This window comes from Prionailurus bengalensis, chromosome A2 (assembly GCF_016509475.1).
Source record: "Prionailurus bengalensis isolate Pbe53 chromosome A2, Fcat_Pben_1.1_paternal_pri, whole genome shotgun sequence".
In the NCBI taxonomy this organism is placed as follows: Eukaryota; Metazoa; Chordata; class Mammalia; order Carnivora; family Felidae; genus Prionailurus; species Prionailurus bengalensis.
The window spans coordinates 154,446,271-154,468,543 of NC_057348.1; the positions used below are offsets into that span (position 1 = coordinate 154,446,271).

The 22,273-nt window shown below is 43.2% G+C and overlaps 1 protein-coding gene across 3 annotated transcripts in view; it reads right to left on the reverse strand.

The window, feature by feature from the left end:
* Positions 1 to 2,243: 2,243 nt before the first annotated feature.
* SLC37A3 (solute carrier family 37 member 3) overlaps positions 2,244 to 22,273 on the reverse strand; it is a 45,508-nt gene continuing 25,478 nt past the window's right edge. For 2 of the 3 annotated variants that reach the window (XM_043589708.1, XM_043589709.1), the window contains 9 exons: positions 21,478 to 21,574; positions 18,553 to 18,637; positions 17,638 to 17,816; positions 15,005 to 15,146; positions 13,044 to 13,145; positions 12,393 to 12,440; positions 10,522 to 10,673; positions 5,016 to 5,081; positions 2,244 to 3,625 (listed from right to left, as the gene is read on the reverse strand). In XM_043589708.1, the coding sequence (XP_043445643.1) occupies positions 3,533 to 3,625; positions 5,016 to 5,081; positions 10,522 to 10,673; positions 12,393 to 12,440; positions 13,044 to 13,145; positions 15,005 to 15,146; positions 17,638 to 17,816; positions 18,553 to 18,637; positions 21,478 to 21,574 (964 nt within the window). In that variant the 3' untranslated portion in view covers positions 2,244 to 3,532. Of the gene's footprint in view, positions 3,626 to 3,785; positions 4,332 to 5,015; positions 5,082 to 10,521; positions 10,674 to 12,392; positions 12,441 to 13,043; positions 13,146 to 15,004; positions 15,147 to 17,637; positions 17,817 to 18,552; positions 18,638 to 21,477; positions 21,575 to 22,273 lie in introns of those variants that run through there. The other variant, XM_043589710.1, reaches the window with a different exon arrangement.

The following is a 22,273-nucleotide window of genomic DNA, read 5'->3' on the forward strand; positions in this document are numbered from 1 at the left end:
CATCTGACTCGATTTCAGCTCAGGTCAGGATCTCAGAGTTTGTGAGTTCAAGCCCCGCGTTGGGCTCTGCACTGACAGCACGGAAGCATCTTGGGATTCTCTCTCCCACTCTCCCTGCCCTCCCCTGCTTCAGTTCTCTCTCACACACAGTAAATAAATAAACCTTTAAAAAGAAAAAAGAAAAAAAGGAAACCTTGAAAACCATTCACATAGGCAATTGGCAGAACGGTGTGGTTGGGACGGGACAGGGAGTTGAAGTTAAAGAAGTTGAGTGCATTTCCCTGGAGACTTGCTCTTAACTATACGCCAGATAGTAGGTAACAAACCGATGCCACACCCGTCTTTAGTGGTTTCTTATTCACTAAGTGCTTAACAGAGCTATTGGTAGGTAAGAACAGCTCATCAGGGAAAGTTGCTGACACTTGTAGAAAAGAGACTAACAGAGACTAAACAGAGAAGAGAACCCAGTAAAGGGGATAGGAGGTCAGATGACTCAATACATTAAAATGCTACAGAAGCCAGAGAAAAAATGGCCAGGGGAAGATGAAGTGATTACCAATGTCAAGTACAAGAGAGGAAATAAGAAAGATAAGAAATGAGGAAAAGAGATCTCCATATTTAATGATCTTCAGATGTACGGTGTCTGTAGGTGATGAAATAAGAGGCTGGAGGGTAAGGATATGGTGTCTAAACTGGGGCATTTGGGGACAGCTGGGTGGCTCAGTCGGTTAAGCGTCCAACTTTGGCTCAGGTCATGATCTCACGGTTCATGAGCTTGAGCCCCTCATCGGGCTCTGTGCTGACAGCTCAGAGCCTGGAGCCTGCTTGGGATTCTGTGTCTCCCTCTCTGTCCCTTCCCCGCTTGCTCTGTCTCTCTCTGTCAAAAATAAATAAATGTTAAAAAAAAAAAAAAATTAAACTGGGGCACTTGTAGAGAAGGGAGGTACTGTTGATAATTATATCAGAACAACAAGAATCAGAACAACAACAGCAGCCAGAAAGGCAGCAGATAACCATCCATTAACTCAAAGGGTTTGACTGTGAAAAGAAAAATAGGATAGGAATCAGTAGAACTAGTAGGGATAAGAAAAGGCTTTATCAGTTATTTATCTAGGAGGCAGAGAGGACTTCTGGAGGTTTTTGTTTTGTTTTCTTTAGAGTGAGAGACAGAGAGGGAGCGGGGGACAGGGGCAGCGGGAGACAGAATCTTCAACAGGCTCCGTGTTCAGCAGGGAGCCCCACGTGCGGCTCTATCCCACAACCCTGGGATCATGACCTGAGCCAAAACCAAGAGCCGGATGTTCAACTGACTGAGCCACAGGCATCCCTGGGGCTTCTGGAGGTTTTTAAGGAGAAAGGAAGGAGGAAGCAGATGAGAGCACACTGCAGCCTCCATCCCAGAGTTCATGATGCACACAGAGGGCAGGCACTCAGGCATTTCCTGCATGAACATTTATTGAGCAACTCTGGTCTTCCAGGAAGCAGGAAGGAACAGCATGAGCAGGAGCGGGGAGGAGAGTTTCTTTCTTTTGAAACTACACAGGAGAGAAGAAAACACAGTATGACTAGGAAGGGCAGGCCAGAATAACCTTCCTCAACCTCGTGAGCATCCGAGACGTAGCTGCCAGAGAAGCTGTCATTTCCAAATGAGCTTTCCCTATGGTCAAGGGAAAGGAAATTAATAAGAAAGTGAAGCTAGCAGTTCTTTCAAGCTGATTCCTATGTAGGTGGCCAGAACTAGAATACGGAAATCTATCTATCATGCAATATATCCTTTCGTTCAGAGCCGAGCACTTATCTATTTATAATTCCATTATACGTACAGCTTGGGGGCTACAGCTACAGAGAGGTCAGGGGAACACTCACCCAGCTGAGTTTCAACAGGGTAAGAAAATAATGTTGGTGTCAGGATACAAAGATGCTACCATACTGATAATGCGGACAGAGAGGAAACTCACAGCCAAATGTCAGAAGGAGGTTAAATCATAAAAATGGCATCCGTCTACGGACAACTCTTAAATTACAATCAGGCAACTCATCCAAACTTAGTATAGTCTCACACAAAGGGGAAGGGAAAGTGTCCACAGAACGTAACAGAAATGGGGCCATTTCTGGGGCTAGCTGAACACTCTGGCAACACTGTAGGGTCAGTAAATGGTCAACAGCAGGAAATCATAAGGCACGAATCACGTTCTAGAACAAGAAACTCAGAGTATATATTTAAATAACCAGATGGACAGATATTTACTACAAAAGTCAGTTTATTTTCCCTTCCTGTGTTTCATATTTTCCCTTTTTTGTCAGTAATGAGCAATTAACTGATTGGAAATCTGCTTGATTAAATAACATTAATAAGTCCATAAACACATCACACTTTACAGTATAAAGAAGCTGAAAAATATTCCCTATCCCAATGTGAATTAGGCAGCCCTCAAAATTGCACATTTTCCCCCTAGTTTGTGTCCATAATTTAAAATATATATATACACAGAATGACTTTAACATATCGGTAATTAGTATAGAATTCACAGCCTTGAAGACATACACACTACAAACTTCTAAAGAATAGATGCCTAGTCCTCAGGCCCTAGTAACCCATTAATATGATTCAAGGTCACATACCTAACACTTACTAGGACAAAAGGTTTTTCCTCTAATTCTAGTCTTCTGCTGAGGTAACTCAAGGAACCCGGTCGTGAGAGAGATCAATTCTCTGAAAACAGGGCTAAGGAGATTAGCTTCCTAGTGGATCCTAACGTTCCCAGACAGCAAATCTGGGGTGGAGTACTTCAGTTGTGAGCTACACCTTGGAATGTTCACAACAACTGATGATGTACCTTATGGTCCTTGAAAGGAAGACTGAATACTTCCAGGAATCGAAGTAAATTTTGAATGAAGACAGAAGAGAATGAGCTGACAATAATTTGAAGATATTTCTGCATCCAGAGCTGAATAACTTTAGATCAGATACAGAGTGACTGAGCCAGTCACCATGTAGTGTGATTTTCCCACCACAGTTTAACAAAGGGATTCTTTGTCCAAGGCAGCCTTACACTTGATCCAGCTTGAGCACTTGACCAGGATTTGATGCTTCAAAGATGAGCCGCTCTCTGCAAACTCATTATCAAAGCAAAATCCAATGATCCTTTCCTATTCATGGAGCCCGTCACTGATACGAACCATGTGCAACTGTCTCATGGTCACTCAACTTTCCGGGCTGGAGAATCCAGTCCAGGTCCAATACAGTACTTAAGGTGAAAAGGATCAATCTCAACAGGCCAAGTAAAGACGCTGGCAAATTCATAGGCCACTCAGTACGTTTATGGAACGACAGCAATAAAATCATCCACGATAATTTGTGTAGTGCAGAAAAACAGCCCAGCCTTCACCAATCGTCAGCGTCACAAGGTGAAAGAAGCTTGCCGATCTGAGGTTTCGTTGGAGCTCTTAAGACAACGCCCACATAGGGTGAATTAAAAGAGAGAAGAGTCCTGATGCGTCTCCCAGTGTTCTTTTCTCCTGCAGGCACCAGTCACTCACTCAGTGAGTGAGCCTGTCGTCTTTGCATAAGATGGCGTATTTCCCTCACTATTAATGGTGAGATAAATAGAATCGTACAACTTGTCTGTGAAGAGAAAAAAGCATTAAATATGCAGTGACAATTTAACGAATTCTGTTAGAGTACCATGTTTTGAATGTAATAATGAATTTGGACAATTACATTCATTATGACTTTGTGCAAAGATAACTTGATCTTTAACGAATTAAAAAAATGATTCCAAAAATCACAGTTAATATATTTTTTTTAATTTAATGTTACACAGTCTCCAGAAAAAGAACTAATGTACACAAATTAAATGATTTGCCATAGGCAGAGCAGAAAATTGATACTAGAGCTCACTTTCTTCTTATTTTTTTAATTTTTTTTAAGTAAGTAATCTCTGAACCCAATGTGGGGCTTGAACTCATGACCCCAAGGTCAAGAGTCGCATGATCTACTGACAGAGCCAGCCAGGCGCCCCTGGAGCTCACTTTAAAACGTGTTTCTTATAATGGATCCAGTTTTCTTTCTAGTACAATTTCTTGTGTGATCACACGGCAGGTTCATAAGGAGATATCTCCCTCTATTTAGCACAGATGTCAGAAGTGGAACACAGGGACATACAGTCCAGTCTTCAGAAGCTAGAAGGCAGTTAGGCAGGAGAAGCGTCCTTTGTGACAGCAGAGTACGCAGCCTTGAGGCAGCTCCAGAGAACTCCAGGCTCCTCGGACGAGGCTGGAGGGCCGTGCCTGGACCTGGGGCGATTGAGGTTGTCTCCAATCAGGATGCACTAGATTTAGGAGTGGGATATTAAATGCATCCCCTCCTGGATGAAGCTGTCACCAGACTCTCTCAGGGAGACCTGTCTCGAGCACCATCTCACCAATAATGTAAGAGGTCAGGTCACGTGCTTATTCAACAGACAGCAACATTTTAAAACGGTAAGGCCTTATTCTGAATTGGCTATTTCCCAGAAAGTACACAATTCCAGCCAAGAATGTTCAAGGCACGACAAATATTTTCTCAAGAGATTCTCATCGTTTTAGAACCGACACACCACGGTATTAATTACAGCAATGCTTCTTTTTGAGCCTGATGTTGCTCGGGGTACACTGTAATTTCCTTCAGAATTCCAAATTATATTTAGCAGATAGAGAGTACCCGGGAAGAATACACCGGTTAACAGTTGGTGATACTTTCAGTAAGTCTCTCACCATTTTTTTTTTTTTTTTTGGAATTATACATGACAATACTCATTAGGCTTAGATCAAGGGCAAACTAAAGACCCATTCCCACCTTGAAAGAATGTATCTCACAGACTCATAAAATGTTACTTTTCACCACAGGGTCATTAAAACCCATCAGCAATTTTGCCAGTTTAAGAAGAGATTTAAGTAAATGCTTTGAACTAAATTAGTAAGAAAAACTACAAGTTAAAAAAAAAAAAAAAAAAAAAAGGCACACGCTCACTTACCATGAGAATGAAAAAGTAGAACACCCACATCCATCCCAGGTTGTCCTGGATCAAAGACACTAAATACTACAAGGGAGAAAAAGAAATTACGACATAATCCTTTATAAATTAATCACACGAAGTAGCTGAAAGGTGGATTAAACACAGCTCTTCCAGAAAGTGAGTTAGGATTTGTAGAATGGTTTTCAGTTTCCAAAGCTTTCACGTGTGTGTTCCTACTTAAAGATACCTGGCCTTCATCTTGTAAGCTGGCAGAGTCCAAATACAAAAACTGCAGAGCAGATGACAGGACTTCAGGTTTATTTTTATTCACTTTGCTACTAAGAGAGGAAAATTAACATCCTCAAGCCATTTCCGTTTAATCATTCTTTCTTCCAGTGAAAGGTACTGTAACTGAAGCTTTCAAAAACAGTTGGTCTTCCAAGCATACTGTTCATTTTCGATTGTGTTATTTAAGCAGAGGATTTCTGTACAGTTTTAACATTCTACAGCATGTTCTTTGACTTTGTTTCAATTGCCGAAAAGGATCCATTAGCGTTTAACCCACCTTCTTTTTCAATTCTGATAAAATATATGTAACATAAAGTTAGCCATTTTACCCATCATTAAGTGTATGATTCAAAGGCATTGAGTACATTCACAATGTTGGACAACCATCACCACTATCTATTCCCCAAAATTTTCATCGCCCGAAACAGAAAGGCTGCACCCATTAAGCAGTAACTCCCCACCACCCCTTCTCCCCAGTCCCTGGTAACCTCTAATCTACTTTCTATCTCTAAGAATTTGCCTGTCCTAGATATTTCATGTTAGGTGGAATTACACAATATTTGTCCTTTTGTGTCTGGCTTATTCCACTGAGCATACCGTCTTCAAGGTTGCAGCATGTGTCAGAACACCATCCCCTTTTATGGCTGAATAATATTCTCCGGTGTGGACACACCACATTTTATTTATCTAGTCATCAGCTGATCAACATTTGGATTGTTTCCACCTTTTGGCTATTATGAATAATGCTGCAATGAACACTGGTATACAAACATGTGAGTCCCGTTTTCAGTTCTTTAAGGTATATTCCTAGGAGCGGAACTGCTGGGTCACATGGTAATTCCATGCTTCACTATTTGAGGGACCACTAAAGCATCTTCCAGAGTGGCTGCACCATTCTACATTCCCACCAGCGATGTCAAAGAGTCCCAGCTTCTCCACATCCTCATAGGTACTTGTTATCTTCTGTTGTTGTTGTCCTTGTTTTGAATTACAGCCATCCTGAAAGGTGTCAAGTGGCATCTCACTGTGTTTTTTATTTGCATTTCCCTAATAACGAAGGATCTTGAGAATCTTCACAAATGTTTATTGGCCATTTGTACACATTTGTCATAAAGATTTGTCACTATGATTTTTTTTTTTTAACCTTTATTTTTTTTGAGACAGAGAGAGAGCATGAATGGGGGAGGGTCAGAGAGAGGGAGACACAGAATCCGAAGCAGGCTCCAGGCTCTGAGCCGTCGGCACAGAGCCTGACGCGGGGCTCGAACTCACAGACCGTGAGATCATGACCTGAGCCGAAGTCGGACGCTCAACCGACTGAGCCACCCAGGCGCCCTATGATTTCTTCTTGAAGAGTTTTTTATTTTAATGTTTGGGAGAGAGAGCTCGTGCATGCACATGCACACGTGAGCAAGGGAGGGGCAGAGAGAGGGAGAGGGAGAGAGGGAGAATACCAAACAGGCTCCGTGCTGTCAGCGCAGAACCCACAGCAGGGCTTGATCTCACAAACCATGAGATCATAACCTGAGCTGAAATCAAGAGTCAGACCTCAATCAACTGAGTCACCCAGGCACCCCTCTTCTAAGAGTTTTCATGGTTTTAGCTCTTACAGTTAGGTATTTAATCCATTTTGCATTAATTTTTTGTCTATGCTACAAGGCAAGGGTCCATCTTCATCCTTCTGTGTGTGTGAATATCCAGTTTTCTCAGCACCACTTGGTGAAGAAACCATTCTTTCCCCATTGAATGGTCTTGATGCCCTTGTCAAAAATCAACCGACCACAGGTGTGAGTTTCACACATGTTCTTCCATCACACACTACCAGTGAAATTCATAAGCAAACAAATTTAAAAGCCAAACAAGGGGCGCCTGGGTGGTGCAGTCGGTTAAGCGTCCGACTTCAGCCAGGTCACGATCTCGCGGTCCGTGAGTTCGAGCCCCGCGTCGGGCTCTGGGCTGATGGCTCAGAGCCTGAAGCCTGTTTCGGATTCTGTGTCTCCCTCTCTCTCTGCCCCTCCCCCATTCATGCTCTGTCTCTCTCTGTCCCAAAAATAAATAAAAACGTTGAAATAAAAGCCAAACAAGTGAGGGGCGCCTGGGTGGCTCCGTTAAGCATCCGACTTCGGCTCAGGTCACGATCTCACTGCCTGTGAGTTCAAGCCCTGCATCGGCCTCTGTACTGACAGCTCAGAGCCTGAAGCCTGCTTCAGATTCTATGTCTCCCTCTCTCCCTGCCCCTCCCTGACTTGCACTCTGTGTGTGTCTCTCACTCTCAAAAACAAACAAGCATTAAAAAGCAAAACAAGTGAGTGATTTACCCTGGATTATGAAACTATGAGATCTGGTCGCTCATTAAAGAGCTCAGAGCAGTGCCCCCGTGTCTTTGTTACTTTATCTTTCTTTTAAATAGTTTTATTGATGTATAACTTATATAACATAAAGTTCACCCATGCAGCTCAATGGTTCTGAGTATACTTACAGAATTGTGCAACCATTACCATAATCTAATTATAAGCCATTTCTATCACCACCACCACCCCACCCTCCCCCCCCCCCCACAAAGAGACCTCGTACCTATCAGTAGTCACTCCTCACGCCCACCTGCTCCCAGGCAACCACTACTCTCTTTCGCCCATTTTGGATATCTCACATGAATGACATCATTTACAGTATGTGGTCTTTTGTAACTGGCTTCTTTCACTTAGCGTAATATTTTTTAGGTCCATCTATGTAACATCTATCCTCTTTTAAATGCCAGATACCCTCTTAAAAATACTACTCCATCATAATGAATACACCACATTTTGTTCATCCATTCTTCAGTTGGTGGACATTTGAGTTTTTTCTAATTTTTAGCTGTTAGGAAAAATCCAGCTATGAACATACGTGGACACGTGTGCTCATTTTTCTTGGGTAAACACCACGATTTAACCTTACTGATCCCCTACTGTGTGTCATAAACACACTAAGCATTGGAGGAAAGAAACAGTTCCTGTTTGCAAGGAATGCAGTCTGGCACAGACAGATAAACCAGGAAGCGGGATGCCCCATGACAAGCACTGTTAGAGGTGAGCACCAAGTGCTATGGAAACTGAGAGGGCAATTTTCTTGTGAAGTCAAGGAAAGGTGGGGAAAGAAAGCTGTTTAGGGTAAGTACAGAGAGCTGGGACAAAGCTCATCAAGTTTCTGATATTAAGTCACAGAGTTTGGGATTTCATGCCCCGAGCAATGGGAAATTACTCAAAAATCAACATGGATGGGGCGCCTGGGTGGCGCAGTCGGTTAAGCGTCCGACTTCAGCCAGGTCACGATCTCGCGGTCCGTGAGTTCGAGCCCCGCGTCGGGCTCTGGGCTGATGGCTCAGAGCCTGGAGCCTGTTTCGGATTCTGTGTCTCCCTCTCTCTCTGCCCCTCCCCGGTTCATGCTCTGTCTCTCTCTGTCCCAAAAATAAATAAACGTTGAAAAAAAAAATTTTTTTTTAAAAAATCAACATGGAAGAGGAACGAATAAAGCTAACAATGATTCACTCCTGACCCACTTCCCTGACCACCAAAGTAAACCCAACGCTAACCCACATACACAGTTAGGGATCCAAATACTGGCAGGTGAGGCACCCTACACAAAAATAAGCTCCTTGAAATGCTCATTATAACATGCCTACTTGGTTAATGCAGAAAACATCAGTGAGAAATGAGAACCTGAAATACAGTAGTGTCAGAAAAGGATGTCCAATACAACCACCCCGATCGCTTACATGAACACGAAGACCTCTGAACTGGTAGCCAACAGCATTCTTTGGTTTCTATTCCAGAGCACAATCAAGTAAGCAAATTTCTCCTACTTTTTGTTGGATTTTTCTTCCTCTTCAGTCTCATCATCAAATATGCTAATAAGCACATCAATCACATCGATCAGTCGTTCTACAACAACTCAACAGATGCTGGAAGGTCTACTGTGTGCCAGGCACTGTTCTATGTACTGGGGCTACAGCAGAACACAATGCAAAATGCTGCCCTCGTGATGCTTACAACATGGCGGGGGAGTCAGACATTCACAAATAAATATACAAGATACGGCTGAGTAGTGATAAGCATCAAGATGGCTTATCTTCCTCAATTCTTGCTCTCTCATTAACCACCAGCAATCCGGCATCGGTGATCTAGCCCCACAGAGCAAGCCAAACAGCAATATTCAGGTCCGATAATGACCTGTCAAAACTAAGAGCGTTTTCCATTCCATTCTCCTTCTCTGGCCTCTCTATACCTATGACCTTACTGACTAACACCTCCCCTTTCCTACATGTCACCCTGCTGACTTCCTGTTTCTTCGACCACTGGGCAGCCTCTGAGATTTTGTCTATATTTTCCTAACCCATTAAACATCTCATTCACTTCCAAAGTTTCAACTATTTTATCTATGCAGATGATTCTCTGATCCTTATTTTTGCAAAAGCAGCACTCAATGTGCTGGAAAAGTATAACCTAAGAGAGGCATGACTCACAACTGTCCCAAAGAAAAGGTTGAATTTAAGCAAAACAAGATCGATTTGAGTTGTTCTGACTACTTATTGTAGGCCAATCTCAGCCTAGACGATCTCAAGTTTAGAGTGCATCACAATCACCAGGAAGGCTTTCTGAAACGCAGATCTCTATGTTCTAAATCAGCAAGCCTGTGGTAAGCTTAGCGTTCTGTACTTTAATAAATCACCTAGATGATCCTGACCCAAGACTTTAATGAACCGCCCTTTGAGACACAGCCATTGGAAACAGAGAAAATGACTCAGAGCAGCTGCCAGAGTCCGTGGCGATTTCTGGTAGGGATCCACGTGAAGAACGTGTGTGTCTGGTAGGAGAGAGGAGGTAGGGTGTGTGTGCATGCCAGGTGGGGGATAACGAGAAGCATGTGTCTCAGGGCCCTGCAGACTGCCAAGTTCAGGCTAGGAAGAAAGGAGTAGCAAACTGGGACTGAGAGCTGTCTTATGAGGTGTCAGCTAATTTCCAGACAGGAAGAATCTGGATATTAAAGTGGGAAGAAGAAACTAAAAAACGTAGAAAGACCTTCCATATCAGGTCACATTAGCTGACCTCAGAGGAGATTAGCAACGTAAGGCTTTACGGGAAAGTGTCCTATATAGCACTAGAGTGCCACCTACTGTGGCCCGGTGGGCAGATGTAAATTCTTGGACCATTGAGAGACTACTCACCACTCAGTTTCACCCCCTCTCCTGTTCTCTCACCTGGCCTACCGCTGCTCCAATGCTTCCGGTTCCATCAACAATTCCTGTGACGGTCGCCAAAGCCTCACTGCTCCCTTGGATCAGCTCTTGGTGACCCAGGTCCGCAGAAATAGCAGAGCTAATCATATTAGAAGGTCCACCAATAAAAAATCCTGAAGTCATAAACAAAACAGGTTCTCATTAACACACTATTCTTAACACCACTAGAAATCTACTGGACAAGATAAGCTCTTATCCAAACATTTTTTTTAATGTTTATTTATTTTTGAGAGAGAGAGAGACAGAGTGTAAGCAGGGAAGGGGCAGAAAGAGAGGGAGACACAGAAGCAGGCTCCAGGCTCTGAGCTGTGAGCACAGAGCCTGACGTGGGGCTCGAACTCACGAGCCGTGAGATTATGACCTCACGGTCATATGGAGATTATGAGCCAAAGTCGGATGCTTAACCCACTGAGCCACCCAGGCACTCCTCAACATTTTAATCAATATGCTGAAGAGAAACAGTGAAAGGGGGGGGAGAAGAAACCAGTAAAAATGAACACTCTCCCAGATAGTGACATCTTCAAACTAGTTGGCATCTGCTTTTCTGAAAGTCCTACTTGAATTACGTGATACGGCAGTTTATTTTTATAAAAGCCAAAGATACAGAAAATACAGTGAACGTACAGCCTTTCTAATGCTGCAAAGGCTGCGTTCATTAGTAACTAATTACACTCGCTTGTCGACTTCTACGGTAGAGTTGTATCAACTGAGCATTTGACTATCCAAATTCAACCACATGTACTGAAAATAAGAGTGAAGAGAAGCACCTCCACAAGCGGCGCAGATGGTTCTTCTCAGCCACCGCCCCCCGCAAGGCTGTCTGAGGACTGAGCAGAGGCTGGCCCGTGTGAATCTGTTCGCACGGCTGGAATGAACTCCATGTGCCTCACGTATCATGAGCAGCTCTCACTCTCCTAAGTATGATCTAAAGTTTAAAAGTCATTTTTCTATACCACGGCTCTGATTACACTCAACTGTTTCATCTGCTGCTCCAGTGGAGAAACACTGGCCAATTCCAACACTGAAAGCTGGTGAACTGGTTTCTAACGTGCCATCTTCCTAAGTCGCTTCTAGAAGTAACAGGGGAAGCTGAGGCCAATCAAAAAATACTAGAGGGGTGCCTGGGTGGCTCCATCGGTTCAGCGTCCAACTTCCAGCTCAGATCATGATCTCACGGTCCTCAAGTTCGAGCCCCGCGTCGGGCTCTGTGCTGACAGCTCAGAGCCTAGAGCCTGCTTCGGATTCTGTCTCCCTCTCTCTTGCCCCAACCCCACTCGTGCTCTGTCTCTCTCTCTCTCTCTCTCTCTCTCTCACTCTCTCTGTCAAAAAATAAATAAACTTAGGGGCGCCTGGGTGGTTCAGTCGGTTGGGCATCCGGCTTTGGCTCAGGTCATGATCTCACGGTCTGTGGGTTCGAGCCCCACGTCGGGCTCTGTGCTGACAGCCTGGAGCCTGGAGCCTGCTTCAGATTCTGTGTCTCCCTCTCTCTCTCTGCCCTACCCCTACACATGCTCTGTCTCTTTCTGTCTTAAAAATCAAAATAAACATTAAAATTAAAAAATAATAATAAAATAAATAAATAAATAAAAATAAAGTAAAAAAAAGTACTAGAAAATCTCTGTCAAAGGGACTGCTTCCTAACAACAGGACTGAAGAGGTCACATAAGAGCAGAGAAACAGAATCTGAAGTAGACAGTTTTCCTTTTACCATGTGAGTTCTCTATAACGAAGGGTCAGTATTACTCAAGCTGAAAGAGCACACAGTTTCCCTCTCTTCTTTTTATTTACAGAGGAGTAGTAATAGTATAACGGAACAGAGCCACACAACATACCTGTAACCGCCATCAGAAGTGCGTTAATGGACTTATCGTTTGGAGAACCTATGAGGAGGGACACAGAAACAGCGTGCTGATTTTAAGAACGGATTACACGGGCCCGCACCGAACAGCACACAAAGATCTGGATCTCGGTGACCTCACAGATCACTCCCAGAGACAACAAAGGGCTACAAGTCTTTCACCGCCTGCCCCAACTTTTATTTGTAATGTCTGCCACTTGCTGGTGCTCGAGCTAATGAGACTTCTAAAAGCTAAGGAAAAACTCTACTCCCTTCTCAGCAGCATCTTAAGGGACATATACCAAACCTACTAATTACCATCTCTCCTCTTTTGAAACCCTTTCCCTTTTATTGTTTTATTGCCTCTAATGCTGGCCCTCTGGAGCCTACCCTCAAACAAAGCATATACACTCCCAAGCAAGCTTTTAAACAAACCAACAAAGCAGAAGAGATGCCAGTTTCCTCCCCAACACAAATAAAACTACGTGCTGATATTTTTACCAGGCATTTACAGGACCATACAAAGGTCTCGGATCAGCCTTTGTAGCCGGTCTCAAGGATCTCCCTGGCGTTGATCGCTGACTCATGGCAAAGGCCTTAGTCCTAAGAGATCAGAAAAATAATTGAATTGCAAGGGAATACTCACGGCTATATCCAACAAGGGACCCAACTGCCAGAAGCAGACTCAGAGCTAAAACCGGGGCTCTCTTCTGTAATACGTCAGAGACGAAACCTTGCAAAGTTCCACCTGTAAAGCACAAGGAGCCCATCACAATCAAAATCGTTTATCATTTAGCTCAGTTACCTGAAACTCATTCACCATGTACCCTCTACCTGCTATAGGATCCTGAGACTGATCCACCCAAAAAGAGGGCTGACTCTCCTAAAAAGCTTCCACCAGAGCTTCCTTTTAGGAAGAATGCCTGACTGTCAATTGCCATGATGGATGACAGGGACAGGACACCACGAATCAGACAGCAAAATAAGGAAAAATCATCAAAACCACCCACTGTCTCTTGCTGTTCTCCCTTTTGAAACCAGCTGTGAAGGCTTTTCCTAATTCTTCTGCTTTTTATTTTAAAAGATACGGGGGTGCCTGGGTGGCTCAGTCAGTTAAGCGTCCGACTTCGGCTCAGGTCATGATCTCTCAGTTTGTAACTGAGCCCCACGTCGGGCTCTGTGCTAACACCTGGGAGCCTGGAGCCTGCTTCGGATTCTGTGTGTGTGTGTGTGTGTGTGTGTGTGTGTGTGTGTGTCTCTGCCCCTCCCCCACTTGCGTTCTGTCTCTCTCTCTCTCAAGAATAAATAAACATTAAAAAAAATTGTTTTAAGATGATTCATTAGGGGCTCCTGGATGGCTCAGACAGAACCTGCTTGGGATTCTCTCTCTCTGTCTCTCCCTCTTTCTCTTGTGCATAGGCCCGCCCTCTGCCCCTCCCCCTGACTCACGCACGTGTGCGCTCTCTCTCTCTCTCTCTCTCTCTCTCTCGCTGTCTCTCTCTCTCCCAAAATAAATAAGCATTAAACAAACAAACAAAAAAAAGATGATTCATTGAAGACCATGCCTCACAGGCTATTAGTAGCAGCCAATAAATGTTCACTAAAATTAAATGCAGTGATTATGGTCTGGTGATAATGCACAGGCCAGGATCTTTAAAAAGAGGTGATGTGAATCCTTCAAACAACAAGGTCACCTTTAGATACAGCCCCATTTCGAGTTCTAGGGACTATGGGACATCTGGTACATCCTCATCAGACAGCAGGATCCAGAGGTATGAGCAGGTCTAAAGGTGACAGCCTCACCTTTGGCTCTGTATCTAAGGCTAAGGGCAGACAAATTCAAGTACAATAACAGGGTATCGCCTGAGGATGCACTGCTCTCACGTGCTCAGGACAGTTTAGCCTTACCACAATTCTAAATCCAAACAGCACAGAAAAGATGTTAAGGTTTTGCCACAGCAACAGCAGTAACACCCACTACCGCAGTCCGTACCGCTGTCTTGTTTTAAGGTTTCTCCCGTACTTGTTTATACTTCCAGCTATAGCAAAAAGTTACCATTAAAATCTGCTGTGTACAATGAAACAGCTGCAAAATGCGCATAGGAATTAATCCCCCTATTATTCCTACCTCTATGGTCTGACAAAATCTACACACTAAGCTAGTATCTCCCCTTCTTTGGTGTGGGTGGTGGGAAAGGTGGTGGGAAATAGGTCAAATGAACACATTCACATTCTAACTCGGCTCCCTGGCATGTGATTAGCTTTAGAGCTCAGATATCACTTACAAGTGTACGAAAGGGTTACACTTAAAGAGATCACGGAGGGAAACATCGCTGTGCTTCCCAACACAAAAGAACTGATCCATAAACAAAGAACGGAGAAACAAGAGCCCTATAAATCACAGGGCTGCCGGGGGCTGGCTCTTCTTTTCTATGGATTCTTTTTTTTTTTTTTTTTTTAAGAGTTTGTGTGTTTACTGATTGGACACTTTAGGAAAAATGGCTGTGGACTAAGTAATAAAACTTTAAAGGATGTCAGATTTCATAACCCAGTAAAATATTACTAGTGACTAATTCCCCTTACAGAAAAAGATGCATCTGGCCTTACCTATAATTCCTCCAACATCGTACCAAATGGACAGCTTGTCAGCTTCAGCCTCCTTCCATCCAAAGTTGTTACTCAGATAAAAGGGCAACCAGAAGAAGAAGGAGTAATTTACCAACTTCAAGCAGGCATAGGCCAGTGAATACTACAAGAAAAACATGCGACTATCAGTGAGAACAAATAGCACAGCAGGACCACAATTTTTAACATAATTAAAAAAGCAAAACCAGACACAGGAGTTTGGGATGAACCTACCTGATTCTAGAATTAAACATTTCTATAGATTCCCTGACTTTGCCTAGTCTCCCTCTTCTCTTTATCCCCATTAGCTTCCAGAAAAGCACATGCAGCAGGCCTTTAGAATAAGAACACATAGGACTATTTCTTGACTGTCCCCAATTTCTTCTCCTTCCAGTTCTCTGGTAGAAGCAAACCAGTGTTTTGAACCTAAAAGGCAGGGCATTTACTCGTGTTTCTTTATTTAGACAAAGATAAAAGGTATTCATCCCACTATCATTAACCAAAAGCAAAGAAATCCAGTAAGCATCTCGGCTTTTCTTCCAAGCAGCCAAACCTTTCTGGTTCGTCTACTTCCTGCAAAGTTAACACTATGAACAGTGGAGGGCAATAGGACTACACTCCAGTTTCAAGGTCTAAAACAAGCATCAACGTTAAAACTATTTTCATATTATGGTGTCCAAAGGCTTTATATTCCAGTGGAAAAGAAAAAGTATCTTTGGTGAGTCAGCAATGAAGGAACACGATGGCCATGGGCCTCGTGACTCTACTTGGAGGAATAAAAGATGGCAGCGGGGCTAAGACTCCTATATTCAACACATTATTACCAGGAAATCCTGACATTTAGCATCAAAGGAAAAAGGGGGAGGAGCAGAGAGACCGGACTTCAAAGGGTGTCTGGCTAGTATATTCTTTTCCCTGGAGCTGCCAGTTATTCCCTAGGTATCACTTGTTTTAAAACAGCTTCCCTGGCAGGGCAACAGCCACCCCCTAGAGAGCTAAATCCCAATCATGAGGGCGTTTTGTCCAGACAGCCTGCTGCAGAGACAAAGGAATTAAGTTAACTAGATTTCCTCTGCATCCCTGCCTGTGTCAGGGAACAATCGCTTGTGAAATACAAAGGAATAGAAAAAAAAAAAAAAAAAAACACTTACAGCAACAGATTTTTAAGTCCTGTCCCAGAAATTAAACTATTACCAGCAAAGTATTTTAATAACTAGTTAAAAATTACTAATCACTAGCATGAGAACAGGCCTAAAGGAACTTGCATTTCTCTTGTATAATATATCATCTTTTGGTGACAGAATTGTGGAAACTCACACTTACATTTTAACTTATAGTTCACTGTTTGCAAATATCGGTCCTCTCGGCTTGGAGGCAGAGGTCAGAGGGAACAAGTATGTATGAGAAAGGACAACCTGCAGGCTCTGAATCTAGCTGAGGGGTTACATTGTAAAGCACCATTAGACAATAAAATAAACAAAACCGGGTGCTTGTTCACAATACAATAACCCAATGTTCTAGGCCCCGGGGAAGGCTGGTTTACTTTCCACTCCAGAGGGAAGGGGTACAGAGACACAGGATGGGCTGAGGGACTTATCCCAGGCCTCACACAGAGTTAGTGGGTAAGCCGGACATATAACCTAGGCCTCTTAACTTCCACTCCCGTGCTAGAGGGCCCGAAACATCAAGACAGAAAAACTGCAGCAGAAGGGATTTAGTTCAGACGTTAGACGGTTCTCCTGACCGTAAAGGTTTTGGAAACACTGGAATGCATTACCAAGAAGTACTGTGGAGTAATGTGCTCTGGACCTTTTAATAAAAGGACAAACAATTTTGTTCCCGGAATGATAAGAATATAGGCAAAGAAGGCAGACTGAAATGGACCATTCAAACCCCCCTCTTGGTCTACATATAATTCTATAATACTTCAACAAATCAGAAAGAATGTATTTAAAAAACACCAATTTTGGGCACCTGAGTGGCTCAGTTGGTTAAGCTTCCGACTCTTGATTTCGGCTTAGGTCATGATCTCACAGTTTGTGAGACTGAGCCCCATGTCAGGCTCTGCCTGCTTGGGTTTCTCTCTCTCTCTCTCTCTCTCTCTCTCTCTCTCTCTCTCTCTCTGCTCCTCCCCTGTGCATGCGTGCATGTGCTCCCCCTCTCTCCTGCTCTCATTCAAAATAAATAAACATTAATAAACAAAAACAAAAAAAACATTAATTCTGCCTTCTTACTTGAATGCTAGGTCAGGGTCAGCACACTGGAGCTCACGGGCCAAACCTGTCCACACCCATTTGTTCCATACCATCCAGGGTTTCTTGCTTCCTGGACGTGAGTAGGTGTGATAGAGACTGTACAATCCCCCCTCCAAAGTTAAAAACATTTACTATCTGGCTCTTCACAGAAAATGTACACCAACCCCTGCATTAGACTGCAGATAAAATTTCAAGTCTAAAAACAAGCCGAGGGTCACTATCCAATATTCCTCTGAACATACACTCCTACAATAAGGTATCAAAAAGAAGCTAAACACGTAAAGATGCTTTATCCTAGGGAGGGTTCACATTCAGACCATAATATCTCACTGGTGGTAAGGAGATCTGAGGGGCCCTTACCGGTATAACTCCAGGAAGACAACAGGCCTGATAAAAGCTGATTGCCTTGACTTGGGTAATAGTGCTGCCTTCTTGAATGGAATAATTAGGTTCGTATTCATCTTCGTTTTCGGCGCCATTAATTAATGGCCTGTGTGAGTCTTCTTCAAAATTTTCTTTTGCCTCAATACCTGGGATACCTGCAACAGTAACAGCCACCATTTATAGAATGCCTTCTAGATGCCCGGCACTGGGCCAAGGGTTCTGCGTGTATCATTGCTCGTAGGGTTGGTATTATTTTCATTTCCACATTACAGAAGAAGCGACTAAGGTTCAGAGGCCAAGGTCAGCTCAGGTCGGCTAAGAACACACAGCTAATAAGCCACAAAGCCAGGACTCTGATTCTACTTTACCTGGCTTCAGAGCAATGCTTTTTCAACTACTTCACACTCTCTCTCTTACATTAAAAAAATAAAATAAAGTGTTCACTACACACGAGTAAACTGATATGTCTCTTCAAGAACACTCAAAAGACGGACTCGTACATTTATTTGCTTCTGTGGTTTTGCTCGTACATATTCTGTATGTAACCACAGATAGGTATCACGCTAAATTACTTTTACGAAGGACAAGAAATGTCTGAAGAAGTGAAATGAGAAACATTCCATGCTAGTTTCCAGTCAGTATTCTCGATTACAAAGCTCATTTGCCAATGAAGAGTTTTCCCTGAATCCGGGAAGGTGAGCCTCGCTCCCCTCCAACGTCCGCAGCTGTGCTGGGAGAGCCACCCACGGGGTCTACTGGACACACAGAGCAACGCCACTCCTCTAAGTCACTGAAAGGGGCTCACAGTTCTCCTAGGGAACAAGAACCTGGCCGTGCAGGCCTCACCCATAACCGTAAGACGTTCTGAACAGAAAGGCCGCTTCTCCTCACCAATTTCTTCTGGTGACACCAGGAGTCCAAAGAAGATGACGATCCCACCAGCAAACTGCACCGCCGCGGTCACCAGAAAGGCATACTGGAGAAGAGAGGAGAGAGGTGCTTCCTTACCCATCTGGGGGGTTCGTTCAAGCACATTCATTAGAAGCACCCATGGGGCAGGTGGGGAGCTGGGCAGGAAGAACAGGGAGACTGGCAAGGAAATGGCCCGTGCCAGGCACAGAGCTGTTTCACGTGTTTTCCCAGGCATCTTCCCCACGAGGCTCAAAGAGCACAATTAAAGTCCCAGGGACACTGAGTGGTACTACAATTGTGAAATCAGGACTGGCTCCCAAATCCTCATTCTTCGCACCACACAGCCTCCCAAGGAGACAGTATCTGCCCCCGCAAACATTCTATCCGGTTGAGGGGATTAAACAATACACCAAACAATAACACGAGGCATCAAGCGGCCGAATAGATGAGAAGGCCCAGTCCTAATAAGAAACACATAGAGAAGGAAACAGCTAATGATGCCGATATAGCAAGACAATGTCTTAAGGAAGAGCTAAAACAGGCAGCTGACGGTCTTTCCCAGCACGACTGAAGCAAAGAGGGCTGGGAACTGGATAGAAAGTCTCCTACATGGTCAAAGCAGATGGCTTGTGCTGAGGGACAGTAGGGAATAAAACTGATAGGAAAAGCTGAGATCAAGATGAAAGAACCTCAAAAGCCAGGCTGCAGAGCTGAATTCTGTTTAATAGAGAATGGAACCTGATGTGGATAGACAGCCTAAATTTCTGGAAAAGACGGTGACACGTTAGCGTTTCCAGAAGTCAAACCTGGGAGCAGCACACAAAATTCCCATCTGAAGTGAACCAAAATTCCCATCTGAAGCAATGAGTATAATCCAGATGCAAATCTAAGAAGCCTAGAATAAAGGTGACTGGGAGTGCACAAAGGACCTCCCATTGACCCTAACTAGACAAAAATTCTTCTGAGACCAAACCTTTGGTGAACTATTCAAAGATTTATTTATTTTTTAGGGGCACCTGAGTGGCTCAGTCGGTTAAGCGTCCGACTTCAGCTCAGGTCATGATCTCGCGGTCCGTGAGTTTGAGCCCCGTGTCAGGCTCTGTGCTGACAGCTCAGAGCCTGGAGCCTGCTTCAGATTCTGTGTCTCCCTCTCTCTCTGCCCCTCCCCCACTCACACTCTGTCTCTCTCCAAAATAAATAAACATTTTTTTTTTTTCAACGTTTATTTATTTTTGGGACAGAGAGAGACAGAGCATGAACGGGGGAGGGGCAGAGAGAGAGGGAGACACAGAATCGGAAACAGGCTCCAGGCTCTGAGCCATCAGCCCAGAGCCCGACGCGGGGCTCAAACTCACGAACCGCGAGATCGTGACCTGGCTGAAGTCGGACGCTTAACCGACTGCGCCACCCAGGCGCCCCAATAAACATTTTTTAAAACTTAAAGATTTAGGGGCGCCTGGGTGGCGCAGTCGGTTAAGCATCCGACTTCAGCCAGGTCACGATCTCACCGTCCGTGAGTTCGAGCCCCGCGTCGGGCTCTGGGCTGATGGCTCAGAGCCTGGAGCCTGTTTCCGATTCTGTGTCTCCCTCTCTCTCTGCCCCTCCCCCGTTCATGCTCTGTCTCTCTCTGTCCCAAAAATAAATAAACGTTGAAAAAAAAAAAAAAAAACTTAAAGATTTATCTACTTTTTAAAAGATTAACTTACTTACATTATTTAGGTTTTAAAATACATATACTTTCACATGATCCAAGCAACAAAAAGTAGATTGTATAGTAAAAACTCTCCTTCCCACCTCTTCTCCCATCCACTTAATCCTCATTTTCCCAACATATGACCATTGTTATTTGATTTCTACTTCCCAGAGACTGTTTTAGAAACACAAGCGAATATAAATATATACTCTAACTTTTCCGCCATTCTACAAAAATGGCTTCACTCAATACATGCTGTTCTGCACCCTCGCTTTCTTCACTTAACATACCATTGAGAACCTTCCCTATCAGGATGGAGAAAGCTTCCAAATTCTAATTTATGGCCTTCAGCCTTCCGTTGAAGAGGATATCACAGTTTATTTCCCTACTGGTTCACATTTGTTACCAATTTTTGTTATTACAAACAATGTTGAAATAACCGAATAGAAATATTACCTTGTATATGTGGAAGTATATTCACCTGTGGGATTACTTACTGGAGGTGGAACAGCTCAGTTAGAGCAGCTGTAATTTTGATGGACAGTCTCATAGTGACTCCGGCGGGGAGGGGGGGGGTCAATGCTTGTTTACATTCTCATAAACACAAGATGCTATCAAACTTAGGGATTCTTACCAATATAACAAGTAAACAGCATAGTTCCTTTCTTTTTTAGTGTAGTTTTAATTTGCATTTCTCTACCAACTAACACCTACGCTCCATAAAGGCAGAGATTTTTCTCTTTTCTGGCCAGTGCTCTACTCCCTACTGCCTAGGAGCACTTAGACTGTAATACATATTTATTGAATGAATAAGTTACAAATAAAGTGGCATATTTTGTCATATATTTCGAAACCATATCTATTTCTTTTTCATGAACTACACATTCAAATCCTTTACCCTCCTTTCTATTTGTTGTTGATCTTTTTATTATCAATTTGCAGATACTCTTTACATAGGAGGGAGATTAGTTCTTTATCTGTAACATGAGTTGCAAAGACTTTTCTCCCAATTGATTATATTGTCTTTAGACTTGGGCATTTTTCCCATGAATAATCTCTATGTTTGGATTTATCAAAACTTTGTCTACTTTTAATACAAGTCTTGCCCCACCCAAACATAGCTCTACATAGTTTTAAATAGCCATAGTACTATTTCCTAAAAAGCAAAATATATTTATATACTCAAGAAAAAGCTAGAAAGAAATACCTACCTCATAACCATATTGCAGAACAGAAGAAGCTAGGCATGCTCCCAAAATATTGCCCACTGATGCACAGGCACTCCAGAGACCAAACACAACTCCTCGTCTACGAGAACAGTAGAAAACAGAAAACAATATAATCGGAAGGAATTCTGATGCAGTTCCCATACAAAATGGCCAAAACGGTGGAAGTCCACATTACAAAGATCAACATTCTATCTTAAGATGTTTTTAAAGTACACCCAAATGACAAAACATCATGTTTCTTAAGGCTATTATTAAACTAAAGCTCATTTCGGGGTGCATCCCAAGATACTGTTAAGAGATTTTTGAAAGTAAGCCACAGATTGGGAAGAAATATTTGCCTATCACTGATCTAATAAAAGACTTGCATTTGAAATACAAAGAACTCTCAAAACTCAATAATACAAAACAATCCAGGGGCGTCGGGCTGGCTCAGTCAGTGGAGCATGCAATTCTTGATCTCAAGGTTGTAAGTTGAGTTGGGTGTAGAAATTACTTAAAAAAAAATTTTAAATCCTAAGGGGGGAAAAAAATCTAATACAACATTAAAGAGTATGAATCTACAGTTATCTCAAATAAAAAGTTTAAAAAAAAGAAGCTTCATGCACACAAAAATATGATGCAAGTAAGCACATAAAAAGATATTGGATGCCATCAGATATTAGGGAAATGCAAATGAAAACCACAGTGATGTACCACTGCATACCTACTAGAATAGCTGAAAACAAAAAAGGCCACATATACCAAGTGCTGGCAAGAACACACAGCAACTAGAACCCTT